At 43.6% G+C, this 24528-nt stretch overlaps 1 protein-coding gene across 3 annotated transcripts in view; it reads right to left on the minus strand.

Moving 5' to 3' along the window:
* Positions 1 to 24528, minus strand: part of LOC122944520 (probable phospholipid-transporting ATPase IIB) — a 302414-nt gene that overhangs the window by 248836 nt on the left and 29050 nt on the right. For all 3 annotated transcript variants that reach the window (XM_044302895.1, XM_044302897.1, XM_044302896.1), the window contains exons 3-7: positions 19293 to 19443; positions 13989 to 14102; positions 10575 to 10683; positions 7098 to 7156; positions 3223 to 3274 (exon numbers count right to left, since the gene is read on the minus strand). In XM_044302895.1, the coding sequence (XP_044158830.1) occupies positions 3223 to 3274; positions 7098 to 7156; positions 10575 to 10683; positions 13989 to 14102; positions 19293 to 19443 (485 nt within the window). The remainder of the gene's footprint in view (positions 1 to 3222; positions 3275 to 7097; positions 7157 to 10574; positions 10684 to 13988; positions 14103 to 19292; positions 19444 to 24528) is intronic.

The following is a 24528-nucleotide window of genomic DNA, read 5'->3' on the forward strand; positions in this document are numbered from 1 at the left end:
CCAACAACAGTCGGCAAGAGTGCAAAGACCCGTCCCAAAAGGGAGTGATGCCTAAGGCCGTACCTACTTCAGAGAAGCAGGACATTACCCTATAATCCAGCAGGAACGCAGGAGGTCCACCTAGCGAAAGGGGAACATGCACAGGGATATCCTAGCATTAAATGAGTGTGCAATAATACACCCAACACTGAACTCAGCGAGAGTGCAACTACTTTGCCAATGAAGGGGGACATGTACAAGTCCAGCACAGCCATATAAGGACAGCCATGAATCTCATGAGCGTGCCAAATTCTGCCCTTGAAGTGAGAGGTGGTCACGCACAAGGCCAGCACCGTAACCAATGGAAGTGCAAGCGTTCCACCCATGTTAGAGGGCCATTCTCATGGCCAGCAATGTATCCGGTGAGAGTGTAGCACAACGCCCAGAAAAAGGGAGGGTAAAGCACATGGCCAGCATCTCATCCAGGGAGAGTGCGAGCACACCGCTATGCATGGGAGTCATACACATGGCCAGCAATGTACTGGCAAGAGACAAACACAGTCACTAAGGATGCGTGCATGTCGCCTGAGGAAGGAAGGCATGCCCCGGGCTGGCAGAGAATCCAGCAAGAGTGCGTACACCGCCTACGGAAGAGGGGCCATGCATATGGCCGACAGCGGATCCAGCGAGAGCGCAAGCACCCTGCCATGTATGGGATACATGCACGTGGCCAGCAACGTACCTGCGAGGAAACAACCAACGACAGAGGGAAGTATGTATGCTGCCTGAGGGAAGGAGGCATACCTAAGGCCGGCAGGGAATCCAACAAGGGTGCAGCATACCGCCTAAGAATGGCCGGCAGCGAAACCAGTGAGTGCAGCATAAGAACATAGTACATCATAGCACATCAGCGAGTGCGCAGCATTCCACCAATGGAAGGGGGATGTGCACATATCCAAAACCGTATCCGGCGAGAGTGCAGTATTCCGCCTAAAAAAGGGGGTCATGCACATGATCGGCAACAGATCCAGTGAGAGTGCCGCGTTCCGCCCAGGAGGGGGGTCACGCACATGGCCGGCAGCGAATCCAGTGAGTGCTGCGTTCCGCCCAGGAAGGGGGTCCCGCACAGGGCCGGCAGCAAAACCAGAGAGTGCAGCGTTCCGCTTATGGAAGGGAGTCGTGCACATGGCCAGCACCGTATCCGGTGAAGGTGCAGTATTCCGCCTAAGAAGGGGGTTATGCACATGGCCAGCCAGGGGGAGTGCAGTAGCCCGCCTAGGAAGGGGGGGAATGCACATGGCAGGCACCATAACCGGAGAGACGATGAATGCTGCCTACAGAAGGTCCGAATGCACTTGGCCAGCGCCGTATCCTGGAAGAGGCAAGAAAAAAACCACCTAAAAGGGGAAAAAAAGGAGGGCTAACTATACAGACCCACTTGTGGGAGCCGGCCTGTACCCAAAGGGTTAACAGGGATCCAGCCTGGAGGGCGGCGTGCGATCCCCTGGGGGCGGAGGAACCTCCAGGCGGGAAAAAATCGCGCCTGGAGAAGTTCCCGCCCCCTCCACCAGAGACCGGAAAATTGCGGCCTAGTAGGCCGCGAAGCCGGGGGCTAAAGTTGCGGCGTCCGGCCCGTCATACCGCCGGGACCTGAGGCGGAATGGCGGTTCAAACCGGCCGCGGGAGCCCACCCCGCAGGCCGGTCGGGATTGCGGCCCAGCAGGCCCGAAGCCTGGGACCAACTAGCGGAGCCCCGCCGACCGGCACCTGCTGGGGCATAGTCAAGCCCAATGCGGGCCGCGGGAGCCCACCCCGCCGGCCGAAAGAGAGGGGGGCGCGGAGTGCAGTTCTGCCGGCCGCGGGAGCCCACCCCGCCGCCAGAAGAGACAGGAGGGCCGGAATGGCGGCTCGCTGGCCGCGGGGGCCCCTCCGCCGGCCGGAAGATACAGGGGCCCGGAGTGGCGGTTCTGCTGGCCGCGGGAGCCACCCGGCCGGCCGGAATAGACAGGGGCCAAAATGCGGTTTTGCCGGCCGCGGGAGCCCACCCCGCCGCCAGAAAAGACAGGAGGGCCGGAATGGCGGCTCGCTGGCCGCGGGAGCCCACCCCGCCGGCCGGAAGAGTAAGGGGTCCTCCTTACATCCACTGCAGCGTCCTGCCCCTCCGGTAAGCCCAATGTGATCAGGCGAAATGGGGGGAAGCCCAGATGCCAGGGGGGGACCCAGAGACGGAGAGCTCAGGATATAGTCCCCTCACTAGCAGCATGTCCCATGAGGCCAGGAGAAAAGAGGAGCAGATTGCCGCACAGCGGCACCCCAGGGGCCAGCCTATGTCCAGCAGGGGAAGGGTCCAGAGGCCCAGTATGGGGGTCAGGCACGCAGGAGACCATTGGGTGGGGGACGTAGGGCTGGAGAAGCCACTCTCTTACCACAGCCGTCTTCACCCTCGGTCCATTCCAGCAGGGTCGCCCCTTCAGCTACTGGCACCGTAGTGGCAGGACGCTGGAAGAGGGGCTTGGCGTGCGGGCGACCCTTGCTGCTGGCGGGATGTAAGGGGAGCTAGGCTGCCCTGATCCACCTTGCCTTCTGTGGGGGAGGCAGCAGTGCGGTGACCGGCACTGGCGCAGCTCAACCCCGGGAGAACAGAGAGGTCTAGTGCGTCTCTGTTGTCCCTGATGATCTGGAACAAAAAGAAAGAAAAAAGTAAAAATCTAAAAATTTAAACAAGGAGAAAAGAGCCCTGCAGAAGCAGGGAGTGTCTTGCCTCCTTGGACACTAAGCAAAAAACTGGCAGTCTCTCTCTCCAGGCTGAGGGTATAGCTGTGGAGGAGGGGCTTAACAGTTTTCACTTAGTGTCACGCCTCCTAGGGAGATGAGCTATACCCAAGGTCTTCTGTGTCCCCCAAGGAAACTGGGCGAGAAAGTTATATTATTAACCCCTTCACACATTTCCACGTACATGTACGTGGGGGAATGTGGTCTCTTGCTGCATCCCCATGTACGTGAAAATGCATGAAGAGGTAATAATAGAAAAAAAATTAGTCCTCCTCATATGATTATGTTAATGAAAAAAATAGTAAAATAGTACACCATACAATAAATATAGTAAAACCGCTGTCAACAACGTTGTAGACAACAAAATTGAGAATCCATACTCTAATTACAAGTCGTCCCCCAAGTCTACAACTATAAAGATAATTTGGTGACCAAATCTTACACATGATATTTCCTTCCAATTTGACATACCGGTTTTCTCTGAAGTCCTCAGAAACACCATGTCAGCTGGGATTCTTTGATTCTGAAAATAATAAATGTACGCATAAAAAAATAATTCCGATCCAGATTATGCTCCATGGTACTAGAATTCAAAGGTCGCAAACAGGATTGAAATGCAATTAAAACAGGATTTATCCTCGCACTTTATATTCTGCATTTGCAATTTAGAAATCAATATTTTAAAAAATTATACCATAAATAAGTAACAGTTAAGCCCCTGAGGTACTTCCAATTGGTGAGCTGTCTCTATGCACTATGAATATTAATAAAGACACAGATTATTTTATCTTGTTGTGTAAATGTGTCTACATTGTAATAGTAACAATCAAGGACTGGCAGAGCACTTTGCTTCTAGAAGCAGACAACGTTACATGACCGTTAGATTAGTTTTCTTACAGATTAACCACTTTATTAAAATATTCTGGATTTCCTGTTAAATTATAAGTGCAAACCTGGGGAAGCCAGAGAAGGGGCCATTCACACGTCAGATTTTGCCCAGGGAATTTTGGCGCAGCATCTGTGTCTGGCAGCGGACATGTGGTGCCTGCGCTGCAGTTCACCAAGAAGAGATGTGTCCCTACTTGGAGCGGTGTGAGGACAGCTCCCCGCCGGGAGCTGCAGTGTTGGAATTGGTGAGGTACTGTACTACATGGTGTAAATATATATACTTTTATTTTATCACATTTTGGGCCTTTGAGGGAGCTTTATTATAACTCAGACATCCCCTTTAAAGAAACCCTAAACCTAGAAAAGAAAGAAGAAAGTTGTCCTCGTTGCTTCTCAGCATGCAACACATTCTGCATGATCCGGAGAAAAACATCTTCTAGAAGTCCTACATAGAACACGGCGAATAACCTCCTGCTGATCTCTTTCATCTTCTACTGGTGGCAGGCTAGGACTTAGTAATCTTTTTCTCCTACTGTAGACATGGCAAAGCAGTAAGGATCCTGCTCCAGCCAGTTGTCTTACAGCTAGACACTTGATGTGTAATGTGGGGGGGCTAGTGGGACAAAATCTTCTGAGACAGACAATAATTTTTATATATTTTTCAGTTTTAATTGTAATATGAGACAAAACAGGATCAAAGGAAATTATGAGATTAAAGGGGTTGGCTGCATTTTTCTACTGATGAGCTATACTCAGGATATGTCATTAATATCAGGTGGGCAGAGGTCCAACTCCCGGCACGCCCGATGATCAGCTGTTTGAAGAGAAAGCTGCGCTCGTACTAGCGCTGCCATCTCTTCTCTGTTTACCTGCTCGCTGCAGCAATCGCAGTGGTGAGCAGGTGTAATTACAACTATGGCGTACAACTCCGTGCTATTCACTTGAAAAGACGGGAGCTGTCCCATTGACGTGAATGAGGATGCCATAATTGTAATTACACTGCTAGACACTGCGGTTGCCGCCGTGAGCAGGTAAACAGAAAAGAGAAGGAAGCGCTTTTACCCCCTTAAGGCTACATTCATGTGAAAAACGGATGTGTGATGGATGTTTTTTTATGGCCGTTGCACATACGTTTTAAGAACAATGCTAGTCTATAGGGTTATTCACATGGCAGTTTTTTTGATGGCCAGCGAATAAGGGACACTTACCGAAAGCCCCTATAAAATTTAATGGGAGCGTTTTTAACATCCATTTTTCAGGAAGGCATCAGTGAAAAAAAGTTTGTTAAAAACAGTTTATCTGTTTTTAATGGGCGTTTTTTTTTCATTGTTTTGTGAATTTAGCCTTATGGAGGAAGCACTTGGATTTTTTTTTTATGTTTTTGTGCCTTTTTTAAAAAGGCCTATCTTATCAAGAGTCCAGCATCTGAGACCCCAAGCAAACATCTCATTCTGTTAGGGAAAGTGACTGTTCTCTGCTCGAGAACCCCAAAACTCACACTACAAGCAAAAAGTAGTATTACAAGTGGATATTCAAATGAATGGCCATCCATGTAATAGATGGAAGAACCCGGTTTGCAAGAGCATGCCTATTCCTTACAGATGCATTTTCAGTTACAACCCACTTGTGCCTACTAAAAGAGTTGCCTGCACATACAAGAGATGTCATTGAAAGAGATGTACCGTTCAATGACACAGAAAGCCGTTTTAGATTAACAGCCTGGTATCTCAATCCATAGAAATATAAGCAAATTTTAGCATCCACCAAATTACAAATGCCATTCTTCACACAGTCTATCGTAATTTACACCCTCAATTCAAAACTGCCAAGGTGCCAAAGTAAGAGGAAATATAACACTTGATATAGCATGTCATATGTAGATAATTGAAGTAAAGAGCCACAGGCTACCAGACAATGCAATCTGCTGGTAAGCAACATGATGACATCATAAGAAAAGTACCATAAAACTCTGCTATATCGCAGAAGTGTAACAGATGTTCTTGCTGTGTATTTTTATTTAGCAGAGCCAATTCATAGAGAGTGCAAAAGGCTGACCTAAGGCTGCAAAAGCACACTGTGCATTCAGCTATTTACAGATGTTTTATACATCTGCTCATTGAGCTAAAGCTTTTTTGATTGTAATACTTGCTGTGACATAAAAAGAATGCTTTCAAAGACAATCGAGCCCCATATGTGAGAATACAGTAGCAATCATTATAACTTCATTAAATAATATGACTTAGGTGTCACTTACAATTCAGAATATAGTAAAACATGCAACAAATACGTAGTACAAAAGACCCCGTACACAGGGTGTTTAATATATGAACCTATGGGTTGAAATGACCTTTCAGAAAGCTTAAAGGGATTGTCCAGTTTCCTTTACTGACTCCTGTGTGCACTGCGTTCTCTTTACAGTTTACCTGCTCGCCATTGACATTGCAGCAGCGAACAGGTATAACTGCAGCGCCTCCGTCCTGTTTACTTGAATCAGAAGGGGCAGTTGTAGTTACACTCCATCCTATTGAAGTGGAGGAGCTGTAAAGACACTGCTCGCCGCTGCAATGTTGATGGCGAGCAGGTAAACAGTGAAGAGAATGCAGTGCTCACACGAGCGCTGCCTCCTCTTCAAACAGCTGATAGATCGTGGGGGTCTGCCTCCCGGAACCCCCGGCAGATATTGGTGATCTGGAGGTCCTCAATATAGGAAACGAGACAACTCATTTAATGGGGTGTTCCCAGAATATCCTCTTATAGAACATCAACCAAATATGCCATAAGAGTCTTGCCCAACCACATGGTGCCACGCTAATCCCAAGCGCAAGCATACCCAATTCCTCTGTTCCAGTGGAGAATCACTCGTGAACAGGAGACATATATGGTGAATTCACACGTAGAAGATTTATTCTAGCAGAAATCCATGTGCTTGCCACCAAAACAACCCCAATCAGACATATGTACTGATTTTCAGGCAAAAAGGATGCAGAGACCAGCTGATAGCCAGTAAGTATCAGAGCGGCAGGAGAAGGGTGAGAATGGTAAGGGTGAGAATTCTTTCTTTTTAGCCTTTTTAAAAATATCCTTTTCTTGCTATGCAAGTCATTGTTTCTGAACTTTTCATCAGTTTTCAAATCTTATACCATGTAATAGAAACATAAGTCATCCTTGTACTATTAACTTGCTCCATACCAGTAATTTGGATGCTAGATTGTGAAAAATAACCCGGTGCTTTATGCTAAGGCTTTATATTGTGGCACCAAAATTGAACACTTCATGCAGATGGTTTGTGTGCTTTAGCTGTATGGATCATCCTTTGAAATGACTCATTCATTTCACTGTTGGTGCTCACTCCGGTTCAGTTCATTTGTAAGTATGGGAGTCCGTGTTATATACAGCAGTCTACAAAACACATGGTGCGCGCTATTACAAGGCTTACGTAAGCAGGGTGTAGTTGTTACCTTTTCTACTATGATCAGGTCTCCCACTTGAATATCTGAACTTTTCACTTGCACTTTACCTATAATAAAAATAAAATCAGTCATATTGGCATGTGATAGACAGACATAGACAGACAGATAGAAGATAGATATGCGATAGATCAATAGATAGATAGAATAGATAGATAGATAAAATAGATGGAATAGATAGATAGATATGAAGACAGATAAACAAAAAGGAACAGATTTACTATGAAAAGCATATCAGCTCTGCATGGTGTACCTGTCGTGGACCAAATATTAGCCATTTTTTACATTTTTTGAACATTACTAGACCTTTTTCAAAAGAGAAGGGGAAATGGATAATCAAATTCTAAAATGGGCTAAATTTCATAAAGGGAAATTTCCTTTTTTTTAACACAAAATTAACAGAATTTTTTAAAAATAATTATTTGCTTGCAGTACTATGCCAATGTAAATTAAATATAAAAAAAATAATTCTTTAGCAGTCAGAGCGGAAAGATAAAACTCCTTATAGATGGGGATCCCACTGCTATTTTGCTGCTGTGAGGGAAAGATGTGGCTGGCGTAACAGAATGACAGCCATCTCTATAGGCCTAGATAAGGATGTTCACAGAAGGGCATTGCACCTATTAGTGTAATGTGTAATACCCTCAGTCACTCATCCCCCTCCCCTCTCTGGTCAGAGTGAATGGTCTGACTGAGGCCTGTTTCACCGTTTTGACATGAGTTCTGGCAGAGAACAGGCTTCTGAAGCTCTCTGGACCCAGCATTGTTGGACATTACTGGAATGCCCACAGGCCCCCTGACTATAATGAGGTTCAGCGAAGATCCGGCCACTAACTGGCAAACATGCCAGGATTCGGACGGACAAATAACGCAACATGCATCTTATAGGTAGGTGATAAATGTTGTTCATGGGCCAACCCTTTCAAATATAATTATAAAAGAAGGTATTAATTGCTGATTAACTTACCCAAACTAAATTTATTCTCGTGAATATTTTTTATAATGTAAGGTAAGATATTCTTTTACTTTACAGAAATAATGGGGAATACACGAGATTAAAATTATTAGTACTGATTGTTTACTTCACTTTGTAACTAAAGGGGTTGTCCTCAGGAAAGGTCATCAGTATTTGATTGGTAGCACCGGACCTAATCAGGCGCTGTTTGAACCACAGTGCCCAATGAGCGTATCGGCTTCTTGCTAGGACAAGTGAACTCATGTACATCGGTCATATGGCCTGGGTGCAGCTCAGTCTCATTCAAGTAAACGGGGCTGAGCTGCAGTACCAAGCACAGCCACTATCCAATGGACGGTGATGTGCTTGGTAAGCTGTGAGTGCCGCACCCTCTTCAAACTCCTGATTGGCGAGGATGGGGCCAGGATTCGGACCCCTATTAATCAGATACTGAAGACCTATCGACTAGCTAAGGCTAGTTTCACACTAGCGGCAAGGAACTCCGGCAGGCTGTTCCGGCGGGTGAAAATCCTGTCGGATCCTACCACTCCGGCCCCATTGACTAGTACTTTTATTCCGGCCGCCTCTCGGCATGCGCTGCCGTGCTGCCGCCAGAACTCCGGCCCGCCCCCATTAATAGGGCCGGAGCGGTAGTTCGGGGACATGCGTGCACTAGCGGCAGCACGGATCCGACAGGCTGTTCACCCGCCGGAACAGCCTGCCGGAGTTCCTTGCCGCTAGTGTGAAACTAGCCTAAGATCAATGTTCTATCTGTGGCACACTTTTAATGGGCATAGCCTCTGTAATACACAGTAAAGGCAATAGCTCTGCACCATGGTCTATAACTGAATCCACTTATTTTCACAGAAACCCTTCCACGCAGTGTCAATATTGCAGATACAGCAGCATTCAAAGACTCAACCACAAGTCCAAAGACATCTTGGGCTATTCCCATCTCATAAAGAGACTGCATATTGGATAGTGCTGATACATGTTCAATGCTTTTCACCAAAACTGTTCAAGATAATGTCGTTGGGTCTGCTCATACTGCATCCAGGGCCTACACGCACCATTTGAAGAATGTGCCAAATATATGCTGTATTCATATACAGCTGAATACGTCTGCTTTTACAGACATTGTCCAATTTTATTTATTTTTTTACTCTTGTATGTGTTCGAATTATTGGTGCATCTTATGGTCCAGTGCATAATAGGGTAATTTCAGAATATTTAAACCAGCGGAAATCTAAATAAATGCACAGCATATAACTTTTGGATTCTGCAGTTCTATCCTTTTAAAAAATGCCAGACTTATATATATATACAGACACATATATATATATATACACACACACATATATACATACATACATACATACAGTATATACATGCACCTATACATTCCCTCAGACACCGATATTAAAATAAAGAAAGCAAACTTTGAGCTACATTCAATGCACCAGAAGTTGTTCTTATAATGAGAAAAGAACGGCACAGTCATAATGTTACTAAATTGACTAATGTTTCATAGACGTAGCGCATGCTTAGATCAAATTACCTCACACACATCTTCTAAAGTGTAATTTGCAAATTGTTTCCAATTTCTTGGGAACCAATAAGATATAAAGGTATTTTGACAGAACTAAAGGCTTCCAGCAATAAAAATAATCTGAGCACAGAGGATAAAATGAAAACAAGAGAACAAAAGATATGTGTAGTGTTTTTTGTTTTGTTTAGTTTTTTTTTTTAAATATGTCTACTGGAAGCACTAGCTCTACTGGACCCTGAAAACCTAATCCGGCCATATCCTTTAGAACAACAGTAACTTTTAGGGTACTCTGTTAGGTTGGCTGACTACATATAATAATTGAAATCAGTTATCCTTGAGTCTGTGTTGGAGTACATTGCTAGAAATGTATCAAACATGTTGTTGATAAAAATTTAGCTCTAATGATTGTTTATGAGCTGTCAAGAGTTCAGAGATAAGGGCTATACATCCAGCCGTCAGAACAGTAAAACAGAAAGTGACAGTCTGTAGAAAGACTGAAACTTAACCCCGTAGGACAAAAACTGCTGAAAATATTTAATAAAGACCAATTGAAAAACAATTTTTAGTCTAAAATGAGTAATTGCCCCCAAAGGTTTACATAACCTTTACGTAAAAAAAAAAAATATAGATTTGTTTGGCCAAATAATTCAGCCCTATTTTCTACAGAGAACTTCAGTGATGAGTAGGGAGTATCTGGCAAAGCTGTACTAATGCATCGATATCTATACTCCCCTCGTCTCATACGCAATATGAGTATATACTGCTATGTCCAACTGCAACAGAAAGTAGCCCAGGGTTTTCCAGAAAATCAGTCAGCTCCATTTAGCTAATGTATCTACTACATGTACAGCAAATTGATTTAAGACAGTCTCTATAAAATCTAATCGTTTTAGACAGTAAAAACTTTACAGGCGATATGTAAAGATGGAAAAAGCAGAAAATGAAGTGATATTCATTTACTGACCTCTAATGGTAAGCTTGCTATATAATTGTGAGTTCATCTCTTTGTCTCTCTGGAACCTTCGATATTCATCTGCTGCTTCCCTCACCATTGTGACAGCCAGAACAAACCCCTGCAAATATACATAATGCTCAATATTAACATGTCAGGTAACATACATGTAACTACACAATGCCACGTGAACGTATGGCTTCTAGTAGTCAGACAATGTCATTGAAGAGACAAGAAATATTTTGACATACCCACAGACAAAAAAGGTTGAGTCTACTCTGACGCCATGTTTACAAGCTATGCCAGAAGAACATGCTTACCCAAAAAATTTATCAGAGTAAACTGTTACGTACCTGTAGGTTTATAGGCGCCAAAAATTTGCTTTACAAATTCACTGAGGCAGGCCCCCCGATATGAGCATCAGAGCATTTCATGCTTTTTTGTTTATAATAACGCATTGCTGGGCGAAGGCTTTTTACAGGCTAGGGCAGCACTAAAGCCCACCCATTAGTGTCAGTGATGTCACCGGGCTCGCTGCTGGGCGGAATCCTCCGCCTAGCAATCCTTATGGAAAGCCCAGTATGTCACCGGATCTCCATAAAATACCATTGTCGTGCGCGATCCCAAAGGAGAGCATCGGAGCTTGAAATGCACAAGGGTGCTGCCTGCGTGGAATTCTGGGTATGTCCGGGATCAGCTCTGAACCCGGACAACCGCTTTAAGTGTTTTACTTGTCAGCTTCGCAAATTAGCTCTTCTCCAGAAGGAATAAAAACATGCATCTGGTGTCATACTTCAAGACTCTTTTATGGGTCGGATACTGATTTACAGGGTGGTAGTTACCTATAGGTGACATTAGAGAGACAGTTTTCTTCTGATGTGGAGGTAATTTGCATGCTTTTTCCCATGGAGAATTGCCTATAGCTGGATCTCCTCACTGAAAATCACTACCCCCAATGAGACACATTCACTTTAAAATTCCTGTTGTTTGCTATATAGAAAGATCAACAGTCTGCTATGATTCAATGTATATGGCACAGTGTATATTTTTGGCAATAAAAGTCAATGGCAGATTTATGTCATTGAACAGAGTACAGTTCTCCTCGGCCATTTAACTATACTTTCTCTACAGGGAAAAAACAGGACAAACAAAACAAAAATGGACACCGATGGACCATACCATTTAAACTATCTAGTCAAAGCCAGTTTCCTGTGATGCTGTCAGTTCAGGCCAGGACTTGCTACTGTAATACAGGCGCACATATAGACCTATATTATACTAGTGTGAAACTGGCCTTATAATGTGTAAGGCCACATCGTGCAGCCAAAACTGCTATGGACTCCCTAGATATTGAATTGAGATCTAGGGAATTTGGAGGCCAAGCCAACATCTTGTTATAAACTGGTTGTTATGTTCCTCAAACTATTTCGGAACAATTTTCGCAGTGTGGCTGAAAGAGGCCACTGCCAAAAGGGACTACTATGATCATGAAGAGGTATACTTGGCCTGTAACACTGTTTTGGTAGGTGGTCATGTCGAAGTAGCATCCAGATGAAAGCCAGGACTCGTGGCTTCCAGCAGTACAATTGATTTATTTTACTTGCTGATATGGTGCCAACATATTCTGATGCTCACAATCCTATAGTTCCCTATCAGTATGTCTTTGAAGTCTGAAAGGAAATCGGAGTACCTGGAGGAAACCCACGCAAACATGGGAAGAACATGCAAAGTCTATGCACATGTTGTTTTTGGTGGGATTCGAACCTAGGACCCTTGCAATGCAAGGCATCAGAGCTAACCACTGAGCCACTGTGCCATATTACAAAGGTTATCCAGGAATTAAGAAAATGAAAATACTTAAATATTACTTTATTATAAGTATATTCCCAAATAACTCTAATTAGTTATAATGGCTAATTTTTTTCTGGGGAGCAATCATTAGGATAAATAAAATGGCTACTGTCCTACTAGAACACACAGAACCTGTCCTAATCACACAGGAGGACAAGTTACTTCACAACTCTGAGCTAAAGAGCTGCCTCAACTTCCTCTCTGCTCGTCAGGGATTATGTTATTCTAAAGATGCTCAGTCATCTAGCCATCACAATTTGGCCCTCATCAAACTTGCTCAGATCCACTTGTCCACTTTTTGTGCTTTCAAAACATTGACTTCAATAAACGGCAGTGAAATAGAACATTTGCCCTATATAATGGGTGGAAAACCGCTACTCCTTTGCCATCTCATTCCTTTTGTGGACACATAAGGACCGATAAGCATCTCACCTGGCCAGCCATGCTACTTTAACGCATAGAACTTTATGGCAAGGATTGTTACAGGTAGTGTTGTCTTAAATCCTGTTCTAAAAGGGGAAAAAATACAGAAACTGGTCGAAGTCTAACAAACGGTGCGTGTAACAGTGCAGCCCTGAGACAGAATCACATTGCCTTATATAGCAGATGTAGCCAGCATTACTTTGACACCAGTTGAGCCATGATGGTCATAGAACGCAATTTATCAGTAGTCAATGTATCCTTCAAATAAATATAATAAGTAGAGATGAGCGAATCGAGCCACTTTGCTAAAAAAAAATTCATTATAAAAATGTACAGAGCTTCTTCTCTGTACAGTATTAGAATGTATGGGCTCCGATGAGCCGAAGTAAGTCTTCTTGAATAACTTCGGTGATTGATTATTACAGTTAAAAACCACTTCAAAACTTGGAACCGAACTCAGCTTCAGTTCCGAGTGGTACCTTGGAACTGAAGTGATGGCCTATCCAGAGAATAGGCCATCACGTAATAAAACATGGACAATCCCTTTAAAATGATTGTCTCACCTCAGATATTGGGAGCATATCGCTAGGATATGCCACCAAAGTCTGATAGGTGCGGGTCCCCGCAACAATCTTTATAAGGGAGGCCGCAAAGTGTAGGACGGCGCACTGCACATGCGCAGCTGCCCTCTATTCATTCCCATGGGAGCGCTGAAAATAGCCGAGCAGCGCGCTTGGCTACTTTCAGCAGTCTCAATGAAATGAATGGAAATGGCACCACACAAGTGCAGCCAACGCACCATTCACTTCGGGGTGACGGAAATAGCCAGGCCAGTGCTCGGCTATTTTCAGCGCTCCCATAGAAATAAATGGAATGCATGGTGCGCCCTCCTTCACTTTGCAGGCTCCGTTCTATAAATATGTGCGCATCAACCAGGTGGGATCTGCATCTATCAGACATTGGGGCATATCCTAGTGACAGGCCACCAATGTCTGAGGTGAGACAACCCCTTTATGCACAGTGGTGCTAGCTGGTTTAACACCCTAAAACCAGTGCAATTACCACAATATGAAACTATGGTTAAACCATATATAAAGCTGTATACATCTAAAGCATATATTAAATAAATCAAGTAATAAAATCCAAACTTACCAGTGGGGCCCAGTAGGTGTACAAGTAGCCTATCTTAAGAGCAGGCACAAACTGAGAACAGGCAACTACCAGAAAATATAGATTCAAGAAAAATTTGAATTGTTGATACAAAACCTGAAAGAAAACACAATAAAAATATGGATAAAATAACATTTAGAGGAGATGACAAATATTCAAGTTACTGTAAGTACAGTGATGTCTGTATCAGTAAAACGGCATAAAAATGTTTTTGGAGGTTTATTGCACCTTTATATGCCCTGGATTTCATGCAATGTTTTTTGGTTGTATTTCGATATGACAGGCTTCATCAAATGCAATTCTGGAAGCATTCCCCTCCAGCTTTTCTTCTAGGGGAGAATCTTCATAAAACAGTGCCATATGGAGGCGTCTGGTGGCAGAACTCAGGGTGATGTCATACACCTAAAAGCATATATCTTAAAATGAATAGTCCAGGATTTTGAAGCTGAGGGCAGAATAGGCCATTAATATCAGATTTGTGGGGTCCGACACCCTGCACCCCTGCTGATCAGCTGTTACCCTGTAGCTCCAGCGCCACAACTACACAACTCCACCAATTATGTAGCGGACTGAGTTGGTAACTGCAACAATGCCCCCATTCGCTATAAAGGGTGCAGCACTGCAGTAACCAATTTAAGACTACAAAATAGACGGAGTTGTGTAGATACTACGCCGGAGCTACAAGGCTTATTGCTGGGGGTGAGGGCTGTTGAACCCCCACCAATCTCATATTGACGGCCTACACTGACGATAAGCCATCGATATAAAAATCCTGGACAAACCCTTTAAAAGGGAATCAGTCATCAGGTTTATGCTGCCCTATCTGAGGGCAACAATACCTAGTAACAGAGACCCTAATACAAACGCAGGGTCATTTGCTTATTTTTTGTTCAGTCATTTTCTTAAAAACAGCTGCTCCAAGTGGGACCCAATCAATGTGATGCGCTTGGGAGTGCTCATACTCATAGGTTCGCAGTTTCCCCCACTGATTGGCAGCTTTCCCCCTATACATAGTATAAGAAGAAAGCCATCAATGATCCTTGGAAGGGTGGGGGAATTTCATGACTCAAGTGTTGGGGTTCCCCAAGAGCTGCTCGTCTCAGAAAACAAACTCAGGATCTCCGTCACCCGTTTAGATCTCTGTCACTGTCTGAGGGCAGCATAAAGCTAGTGACCGATTCCCTATAATTAAAGGGGTTTCCTAGCACTTCGATATTGATGACCTATCCTTGAGATAAGTCTTCAATATTAGACCATAGATGTTCAACACCAACACCGATCAACTGCTAGCAGGAGCCGCGCGGACCAGGACTACTACAGTGTACAGAACCAGAAGCTGACCCTTCCGTACATGGTGTAGTGGCCATGCTGGGTTACTGCAGCTCAGCTCCTATTCTGACCATATCCTAAGGATAGGAAATCAATACTGAATGCCTGGAGAACCCCTTTAATCATGTGTCGGATATGCCAGCGTTTTGAAGGCAAACTGTATAAAATATACGTGCCAAACACGCTGAACTTAGAGTAAAACTATTTATCTTCTCCCGCATTGTGCAATAATTAACAGATGTTTAAAAATTCCAACTACAAATGTAATTTAATTAAAAAACTTAACCGCATGGTTTTAATCACAACAATAAATGGTTTACTGTATTCTTAATGAACTTCTTGACCTTTAGGAAAATGTGTGCTGTTCAAGCAATTTGTATGCATTTAATAATTTAAACGAAGGGAGAAAACAGCAGCGTGGTTCAATAAAGATGAGAATATTTATCTGTGTAAAGGACAGTTGACATTTTATTACCTTGACACTGGATCAGCCTTTTAATTACATAGTCATTAGTTTTGCGGGTTTTAATAAAGGCACATATAAGATTCTGAACTATTTCTTACTTGGATATATAAAAACGGTCAATAAACTGTGCAAACTTATTAGCCTTAGGAAGATATAACCCGATGACACAGCAAGTTACGTTGCTTCAAATGTACACAGATATAGACTGGATCTTTACAATATACTCAACCTACAAAGGTCTTTTCTGTGCCATCGTGACGTTAAAGGGAACCTGTCCCCTCCCCTGAGCCCTGCAAAGTGCAGCACTACATGAATAATCTGGACCCTGGATCACTAAAGCTGCATTTACACAGGCCAATAATCATCCAGAATCTTGGAAACAACCGGTCTTTCCTGACAATCTGCCCATGTAAACGTGCCGCTGATCACCCAACGAACAAGCAAAACGCTTGTTCATTGGATGATCCTGTCGTTCATGCAGGCACCACCGATCATGGCTTTTGGGCAGCAGATCGTGTTGTCTAAACAGCAATCTGCTGCTCAGACACCATGACTCTGTATGAGGACGAGGGATCACAATAGCCATCCCCCGTCCTCATACTGTGAAGGAGACTTTACATACGAGTAGCCGACTGTCGGGAAGAGACGCTTTCTTCCCGACAATCAGCTGCAGAATCGTCCCGTCTAAATCCACCTTTAGAGTCGGGGTACTATTCATGTAGTACTGTACTTCATAGGGATTGGGGGAGGTGACAGATTCCCTTTAAACCACATATAGCATACAGATGTACCAAGTGGTATATATACAGATGGATTCCTACTCAATTTAGGTATCGGGCCAAGGTGCGCTATGCTATTTTTGTGGTGCGCTGTTTTAATTCACTTAGTACCAAAATGATGGTACTATGGCGCGGTACTATATTTCAGTTTCGCTGCCATGGCTTCACATTATTTGCACCTATCTGTACAATACCACAGATGGTCCGGATCTGTGACACATGCCTAATGTCTCCTTCCCCCTCCCCTTGGGCAGAGACTATCACTCAGTTAACGTTTCCTGCACTCACTCATGTACTGTATTATGTATGCCCTTTTCAGATGGACTCAATGCCGCCTTCAAATAAATAATATTAATAGGATTGCCTGGAAGATTCAGCCAGAATGGCAACTTACTGGAAAAACATCTTCATGCCTAGTCGTGCCTCTCTACAGTACAGTGCGGTACTACATGTTCTGCTCTTTACTTGTTCCAGGATGAGCTGCTCCTTGGGGCACCAAGTGAGGGAGGCTCCATGTTGTTTTCTGGTACACTGTGATGGACATTTATTAAGCCCTTACCTTCTAGTTGCATAAAAAAGTCGCCCATTATGGTGCACGCCATACGTGCACCATAATTTGTGACTTTTTAGGCTTCTTGCCACTTTTTTAAAGTGTTGAGAAAAGGGGTGGGGCTTAGCGGACAGGAGCTGGCATAGACATTGGTTTCTGACACGCGGCAGGGTAGAGACGCTAAGATGCATCACGCCACCGAAAGGAGATCAAGACTGGCATATGGATACACCAGTCTTGATAAATGTCCCCAGGTGTGTACTGTACTTTCCTGTCCTCAACAGTGATTTACAGCTCCCAGCAGCCATTTCTGACTTCTATATGGAAGATCTTTATCTGGATCAGTTATTAATATTACTATTCCTACTCATAGAGCTTTTGGTTTACATTGGTTGTGTCAGAACCAATTTATATTAAAACTTATGGAACCACTGTAATATATGGATATAAATGTGATTTTTAGGTACCAGGTACACAGAGGCTAACATATCCCACTGTGTGCTAAATAACTGGCACCCCTAGCAGGCAATGCACACAATGAAGGACTGTGCAGAAGAAGGACTACACTGGGGTCAGATTTCTATACTCTCTCTAGGATCTATATTTACAGTATTTGGTCCCTTGGCATTACTGACAATGTTATAAACCTTGGTAAAAGGTATGGGGAGGACAAGTCATGAGCCTAGCTATAATACATGCTCAGTTCCTTCCTTCAACTGCCACCAGCCGCAGTATAAGGCTACTTTCACACTCGCGTTTGGTGCGGATCAGTCATGGATCTGCACAGAAGGATCCGTTCAGATAATACAAACGTCTGCATCCGTTCAGAACGGATCTGTTTTTATTATCTTTAACATAGCCAATACGGATCCGTCTTGAACACCATTGAAAGTCAATGAAGGACGGATCCGTTTTCTATTGTGCCAAATTGTGTCATAGAAAACGGATCCATCCCCATTGACTCACATTGTGTGCCAGGACGGATCCGTTTGGCTCAGTTTCGTCGAGCGGACAGCAAAACGCTGCGTTTTGGTGTCCGCCTCCAGAGCGGAATGGAGACGGAACGGATACAAACTGATGCATTCTGAGCGGATCCTTTTACATTCAAAACGCATTAAGGGCAAAACTGATCCGTTTTGGATCGCTGTTGAGAGCCCTGAACGGATCTCACTAACGGAAAGCCAAAACGCCAGTGTGAAAGTAGCCTTAGGACACGGCCCCTGAGCTGCCAGCCTGAAATTAATCTAGCAGAGGGATTGGAGCACTGAATGGGGAGATCTCTGGATCTATGTAAGGCATAAGGCTGGTTCTAGCTTTGTTAATAAGAGGTTGTCGTGTACTATATACTACATTACTCATGGGATAACCCCTTTAATTCCTCAAGCACATTACACTGATTGGCTGTTTGTAGCAATATGTAAAGCACAGTACAATAGGATGGGGGATGTGGATCAGCGACGTAGGTAACAAAACCTGGTTCTCTTGCAGTCACTTGTAAAACATGTTCATTCAGTGAGAGGTTAACACAGATGTTCTCACTAAGGCCTCATGCACATGTCCGCATTTTTTGTGGATAGCATGCAGACCCATTCATTTTCTAAGGGTCCGCAAAAAATGCAGACAGCACACGGATGTCATCAGTGTGCTGTCCACATCATTGTGGCCATCCCACAAGTTATAGAACATGTCCTATTCGTGTCCGTTTTGCAGACAATAGGCATTTTATAATGGGGACTGAGGAATATGTGTCTTGCACATGAAAGGCATCCATATTTTGCAGATCTGTGGTTTGCAGATACGGTCATGTGCATATAGCCTCAATCAGTACTTCTAATGACAGGACTCACAAGGGCTTGTTGCTTTGTACAAAGAATGTCCAAAATTAGACACCCATATAACCATCACACCAGAATTGCATGGAACAGACAGTGACCCACCTTCCACATCTATGTGTCCAGCCATATATCTATATATCTCTTCTGATGCTTTTATTATATGGCATTTGGTAATACAGTTTATTAGGGGCCTGTTATGTGCTCCGACGCCCCACTCCCCCTTATACAAAACTAGTAGCATGGTTTGGAGCTCAAGGGGGGCTGATCATACAAGATTCCTTATGGAATTAGCTTGGTTTCTTGCAGATGCTCTACAGACATGCTTACCCCAGGTATAAATGTAAAGATGTTGTACTTCTGATTTTTTATAGCATTCCTTGGATATTTTTCTTCGCATTTCTCTGGATATCCCAACCACACAGTTCGAGCTTTCAGTTCTTTCCTTCTTCTGCAAACATGTATTAGCCAGTCACAACAGCTACAAGACAAAATAAATGAAAGTGTTAAATGAATGTCAGTGGTGTGCTGTACACAACTCGTATGGCTCTGGACAACGGCTAAAGGTTTTCATCACGCCAGTGCACTGGCACACAGCTAGCGTCTTCCTGTAAATGGGAGATCTTTAGATCTCTGAGGTTCATCTTGGATTTTCCTACTGAAGTGCACGAGGTTGCCACAATGTTGTTGACAGGCCCGTGTAAGCAGGATAGGTATTATTATTTAATTTTAAAGCGCCATTCATTCCATAGCGCTGTAGATATGAGAAGAGGTATACATACATAATACAGGCAATTGCAATAATCATAAACAAGACGAGTTACAAACTGGTACAGAAGGTGAGAGGGCCCAGCCCGTAAGGGCTTACAATCTACATGGTATGGGAGAAGGACACAGTAGGTGCGGGTGAAGTTGGTCATGGTTGTATAGAGGCAGCAGGGTCACTGGTTGTAGCCTTGTCTGAAGACGTGGGTTTTCAGGTTTCTTTTGAAGGATTCCATTGTAGGTTAGAGTTATAAGCTATAACTTGTATTTACAGTTAAAACCAGAAGTTTACATACACTATATAAAAATACACATATGCATGTTTTTCCTCAATATCTGACATGAAATCAGAATAAACCTTTCCTGTTTTTGGTCAATTAGGATTACCATAAATATTATTATTTGCCAAATGCCAGAATAATGAGAGAGAGAGAGAGAGAGAGAGAGAATGTTTAAGGCATTTTTATTACTTTCTGCAAAGTCAAAAGTTTACATACATTTTATTAATATTTGGTACCATTGCCCTTAAACTGTATGACTTAGGTCAAACATTTTGGATATCCTTCCACAAGCTTCTCACAATAGTTGGTCCATTGGCCCATTGCTCCTCAAAAAATTGGTGTAACTGAGCCATGTTTTTTGGTCGCCTTGCGCGCACCTGCCTTTTCAGCTTTGCCCATAAATTTTCAATAGGATTGAGATCAGGGCTTTGTGATGGCCACTCCAAAACATTGACTTTGCCACTTTGTAACCAGTTTGGCAGTATGCTTCGGGTCATTGTCCATTTGGAAGACCCATTTCCGCCCAAGCTTTAACTTCCTGGCTGATGTCTTGAGATGTTGCTTCAGTATTTCCACATAATCTTCTTTCCTCATGATGCCATCTATTTTGTGAAGTGCACCAGTCCCTCCTGCAGCAAAACCACCCCACAACATGATGCTGTCACCCCCGTGTTTCACAGTTGGGATGGTGTTCTTAGGCTTCCAAGCTTCTCCCTTTTTCCTCCAGACGTAGCGATGGTTATTATGGTCAAAAAGTTCAATTTTAGTTTCGTCAGACCACAGGACATGTCTCCAAAAATGTAGGTCTTTGTTCCTGTGTGCATTTGCAAACATTAATTTGGCCTTTTTATGTTTCTTTTGGAGTAATGGCTTCTTCCTGGCAGAGTGGCCTTTCAGCCCATGACGATACATATCTTGTTTCACTGTGGATATTGACACAATCTTACCAGCTTCCGCCATCATCTTCACAAGGTCTTTTGCTTTTGTTCTTGGGTCATATGCACGTCGGACCAAAGCATGTTCATCTCTGGGACACAGAACCCGTCCCCTTCCTGAGCGGTATGATGGCTGGACATTTCCATCTTGTTTGTACTTGCGTATAATTGTTTGTACAGATGAACGAGGCACCTTCAGGTATCTTGAAATTGCACCCAAGGTTAAGCAAGACTTGTCTAAGTCCACAATTCTCTCCCTGATATCTTGGCTGATCTTTTTAGACTTTCCCATGATGCTACACAAAGAAGCAGTGTGTTTCAGGTGTGCATTTAAATACATCCACAGGTGTGTCTCTAATTAACTCATATGTTGCCAACAAACCTAACAGAAGCCTTAAAACACTCTCTCTCTCTCATTATTCTGGCATTTGGCAAATAATAATAATTATGGTAATCCTAATTGACCAAAAACAGGAAAGGTTTATTCTGATTTCATGTCAGATATTGAGAACAACATGCATATGTGTCTTTTTATATAGTGTATGTAAACTTCTGGTTTCAACTGTATGTCAATGTTGGTACAAGGTAGTGTAGGACAAAAACCAATAGAAAAAGAGTATGTGCCACATGTAACACTTTCAGAACAGGTAGCCCCAGTCCTCCAGGTACATCAAAGTGGCTGCTCACCAGTAAGAAATAGTGCACTAATAAAATTGCCATAGTGTTCCATACAAACAGTGGGGGGCCATTCAAACAGCTGAGTAATACTGGTCCCTGGCATCTAAACTTCCAGACACGTGCGCCGTTGAAGCCATTCACTGGCCTCAGTAGTAACGTGCCCCAAAGAGACATGGCACCGCTGGGTCACAGGCAACTTGGAGACAAATTTAATCCAAACTTGAAACATGTCAATACGAGATATCAGAAGCCTGTGAAAATGATAGATCCCATTTACAGTCAGAGTATGCTTTACATGCTGGAGACCAGAGGCTGGACCAGTGGGTAGCAGGTGAGCGTTTTTGTATTTTGTTTTTTTCGTACACTTTGCAGGACACATTTTAAAAGAGGTTAGACGGTAGAAAACTCCTTTAAAGGTGTTATCCCATGAGAAATATTCTACAGTTTCAAACCAGCACCTCAATATGAATACTTTTGTAACTGTATGTAATTAAAAATTTTGTATAGCTACTGAGTTATTCAATAAAATGTATCTTTATAGTGCCACTTAATTTCCTATTTCTTTGACCGGCTCACTGAGATGGCCGCACATGCTCAGTTTCATCTTTCAACTGCCTCCTGAGCTGGGATAGGGAGAGCATGGGCACGCCCCCTGAGCTGCAGAAGAAAGGACACTCCCCTTCAGCTGCCAGGTAGATAGAAATCTAGCAGAGTAATGAATGGGGAGATCTCTGGATCCATGTGAGGTACATGGCTGGTTTGTTAGAAAGAGGTTGTCATGTACTATATGATGATAAGATTTTTATTTTTTTACATTATTCATGGGATAACCCCTTTAAGCTGGAAACACACAGTTGTTGATGCAGTTTATTTGAGCCAAAGCCAGAAGTGGATCCAGCAGAAAGGAGAAGTATAAGTGCCTAATCGTCTACTAGCTTGGGCTCAAAAACGGTACCAAAATTGCCATGAGAACAGCATGTGTAATCCCAGCCTAAAATGAGGTTCCAGAATAAATTGACTTTACATAGTACATATGTAAGGACTGCACTGAGATTAATTCTGTAATATTAGGATTATTATCCTTATTCTAAACAATCCCATATGAAACAGACACTAAAACCTTGCAGTCTTCGCACGCTCAGAAGTGAAATAGATCATAACAGTCTTTGATTTGAAAAGGTCTCACAGTGACAATGCAGCTTGAGGTAATACCTTCTTCCTCAGAACGATACCTCATATAACGAACCACATATATAGAGTGCATTAATACAGATCAAGGCACCGAAGGGTTGCATTCAAACAGCGCGTTGGCACATATATGTTCTGTACCGATTCCTAGAAAGTCCATAGACTTTGGGTACTTTCACACTAGCGGCAGGACGGATCCGACAGGCTGTTCACCCTGTGAGATCCGTCCTGCCGCTTTTTCGCCGTGCCGCCGCTCCGTCTCCATTGACTATAATGGGGGCGGGGGCGGAGCTCCGGCGCAGCATGGCAGTGCTCGGCGAAAGGCCGCCGTACTAAAAGTACTGCATGTCCGACTTTTTAGTCCGGCGGCCTCTCACCGCGCATTGCCGTGCTGTGCCGGAGCTCCGCCCCTGTCCCCATTATAGTCAATGGGAACTGAGCGGCAGGACGATCCGACAGGGTGAACAGCCTGTCGGATCCGTCCTGCAGCCAGTGTGAAAGTACCCTTAGTCATCACTTATTCCATGCATCAAGGAGACCCCGGCAGGGCTAAACAGAAACAAGAGAGCACAGCACTGGGCCGGACACTTCTGCACCCTTGTTTTATTAATCAATGGGATCCCCACAATTCAAACATGTCACTAAGACATATCAGAAGTTTGTGAAAATGCGAGCTACCATTTAAAGTCTGAATGTCCTACAGCTGCTTCGGCATTTTACATGAATATCATTAGTTTTCATATCCCCCCACCCCCTTGGCCCGCGCCCTGACACCTTGACTATAAAGAAAACAAGAAATTATTGGCTTAAACATTTTAGCAAAATCCTTTTGAAAGTTACAGCAATAGCTGCAGGTTTAAACGCCGGCATCATAAGAGTTTTCAAATCCCTATCATTAAAACGGGAATTCCGCCACTAGCTTCTTCTGGATCCCAGTATATGAAATACAGTATTAATGAGGTCAGATCTTCCAATAATGATAAGCACAGTACAGCTGCATCTAAGTTACATAAAGCAATAGTCCGTAAAGCCCCTTCTTCACAGCCCTTTGAAATGCGATGCTATAATGTAAAGTGTGTAGCCCAAACAATACTGAATTGTAACAAGATTTTGCTTCATTTGCAGATGATGTTTTAAAAAAGGCAGCTGGTCCTGTCAATCCAGAGCGGTGATACGTATGAAAAAGGACGATCTATACGCGGCACAAGATGAACAGGGTTCAATAGGTTCCAATTATCTGAGGATACTCCCTTGTTTGGGAACATGGCCCATATTTGCAGAAATGCACTGATGAGCTGTTAATTATTGACATGTGAAAGTCAATAATGAATTCTACGATGGAGCAGTTTTTTCTTCTCATATGTAGTTATTGGTTTCTGCTCAGCCCGTATCTTGACTGAATCCTAAATCTTCTCTACGTCTTTTAAACCGAGAGCCGGCAGGAATAAGATGGAGCGGTGTCTGTTACCTTTATTACCTGCCCCCTTATTAGAGACACTGCACAGGGCTTTGTGGGGGGGACATTTTGGTTACAGAGCCGGCCGCAGCAGAGATGCATTGTTATAGGGGATGCGCTTTATTTCTCCTTTCTTTCCAGCAATCACATCAATAATTAAGAAATCACAATTAGCTGATCCATCTTTGGCATAGGTGGAGCGTTTATCTGGGAAGAGTATGTGGCTCAGTCTAGGTTATCAGTGAGGCTGCATACAGTAGATA

Source organism: Bufo gargarizans, chromosome 8 (assembly GCF_014858855.1).
Source record: "Bufo gargarizans isolate SCDJY-AF-19 chromosome 8, ASM1485885v1, whole genome shotgun sequence".
NCBI classification, from domain to species: domain Eukaryota; kingdom Metazoa; phylum Chordata; class Amphibia; order Anura; family Bufonidae; genus Bufo; species Bufo gargarizans.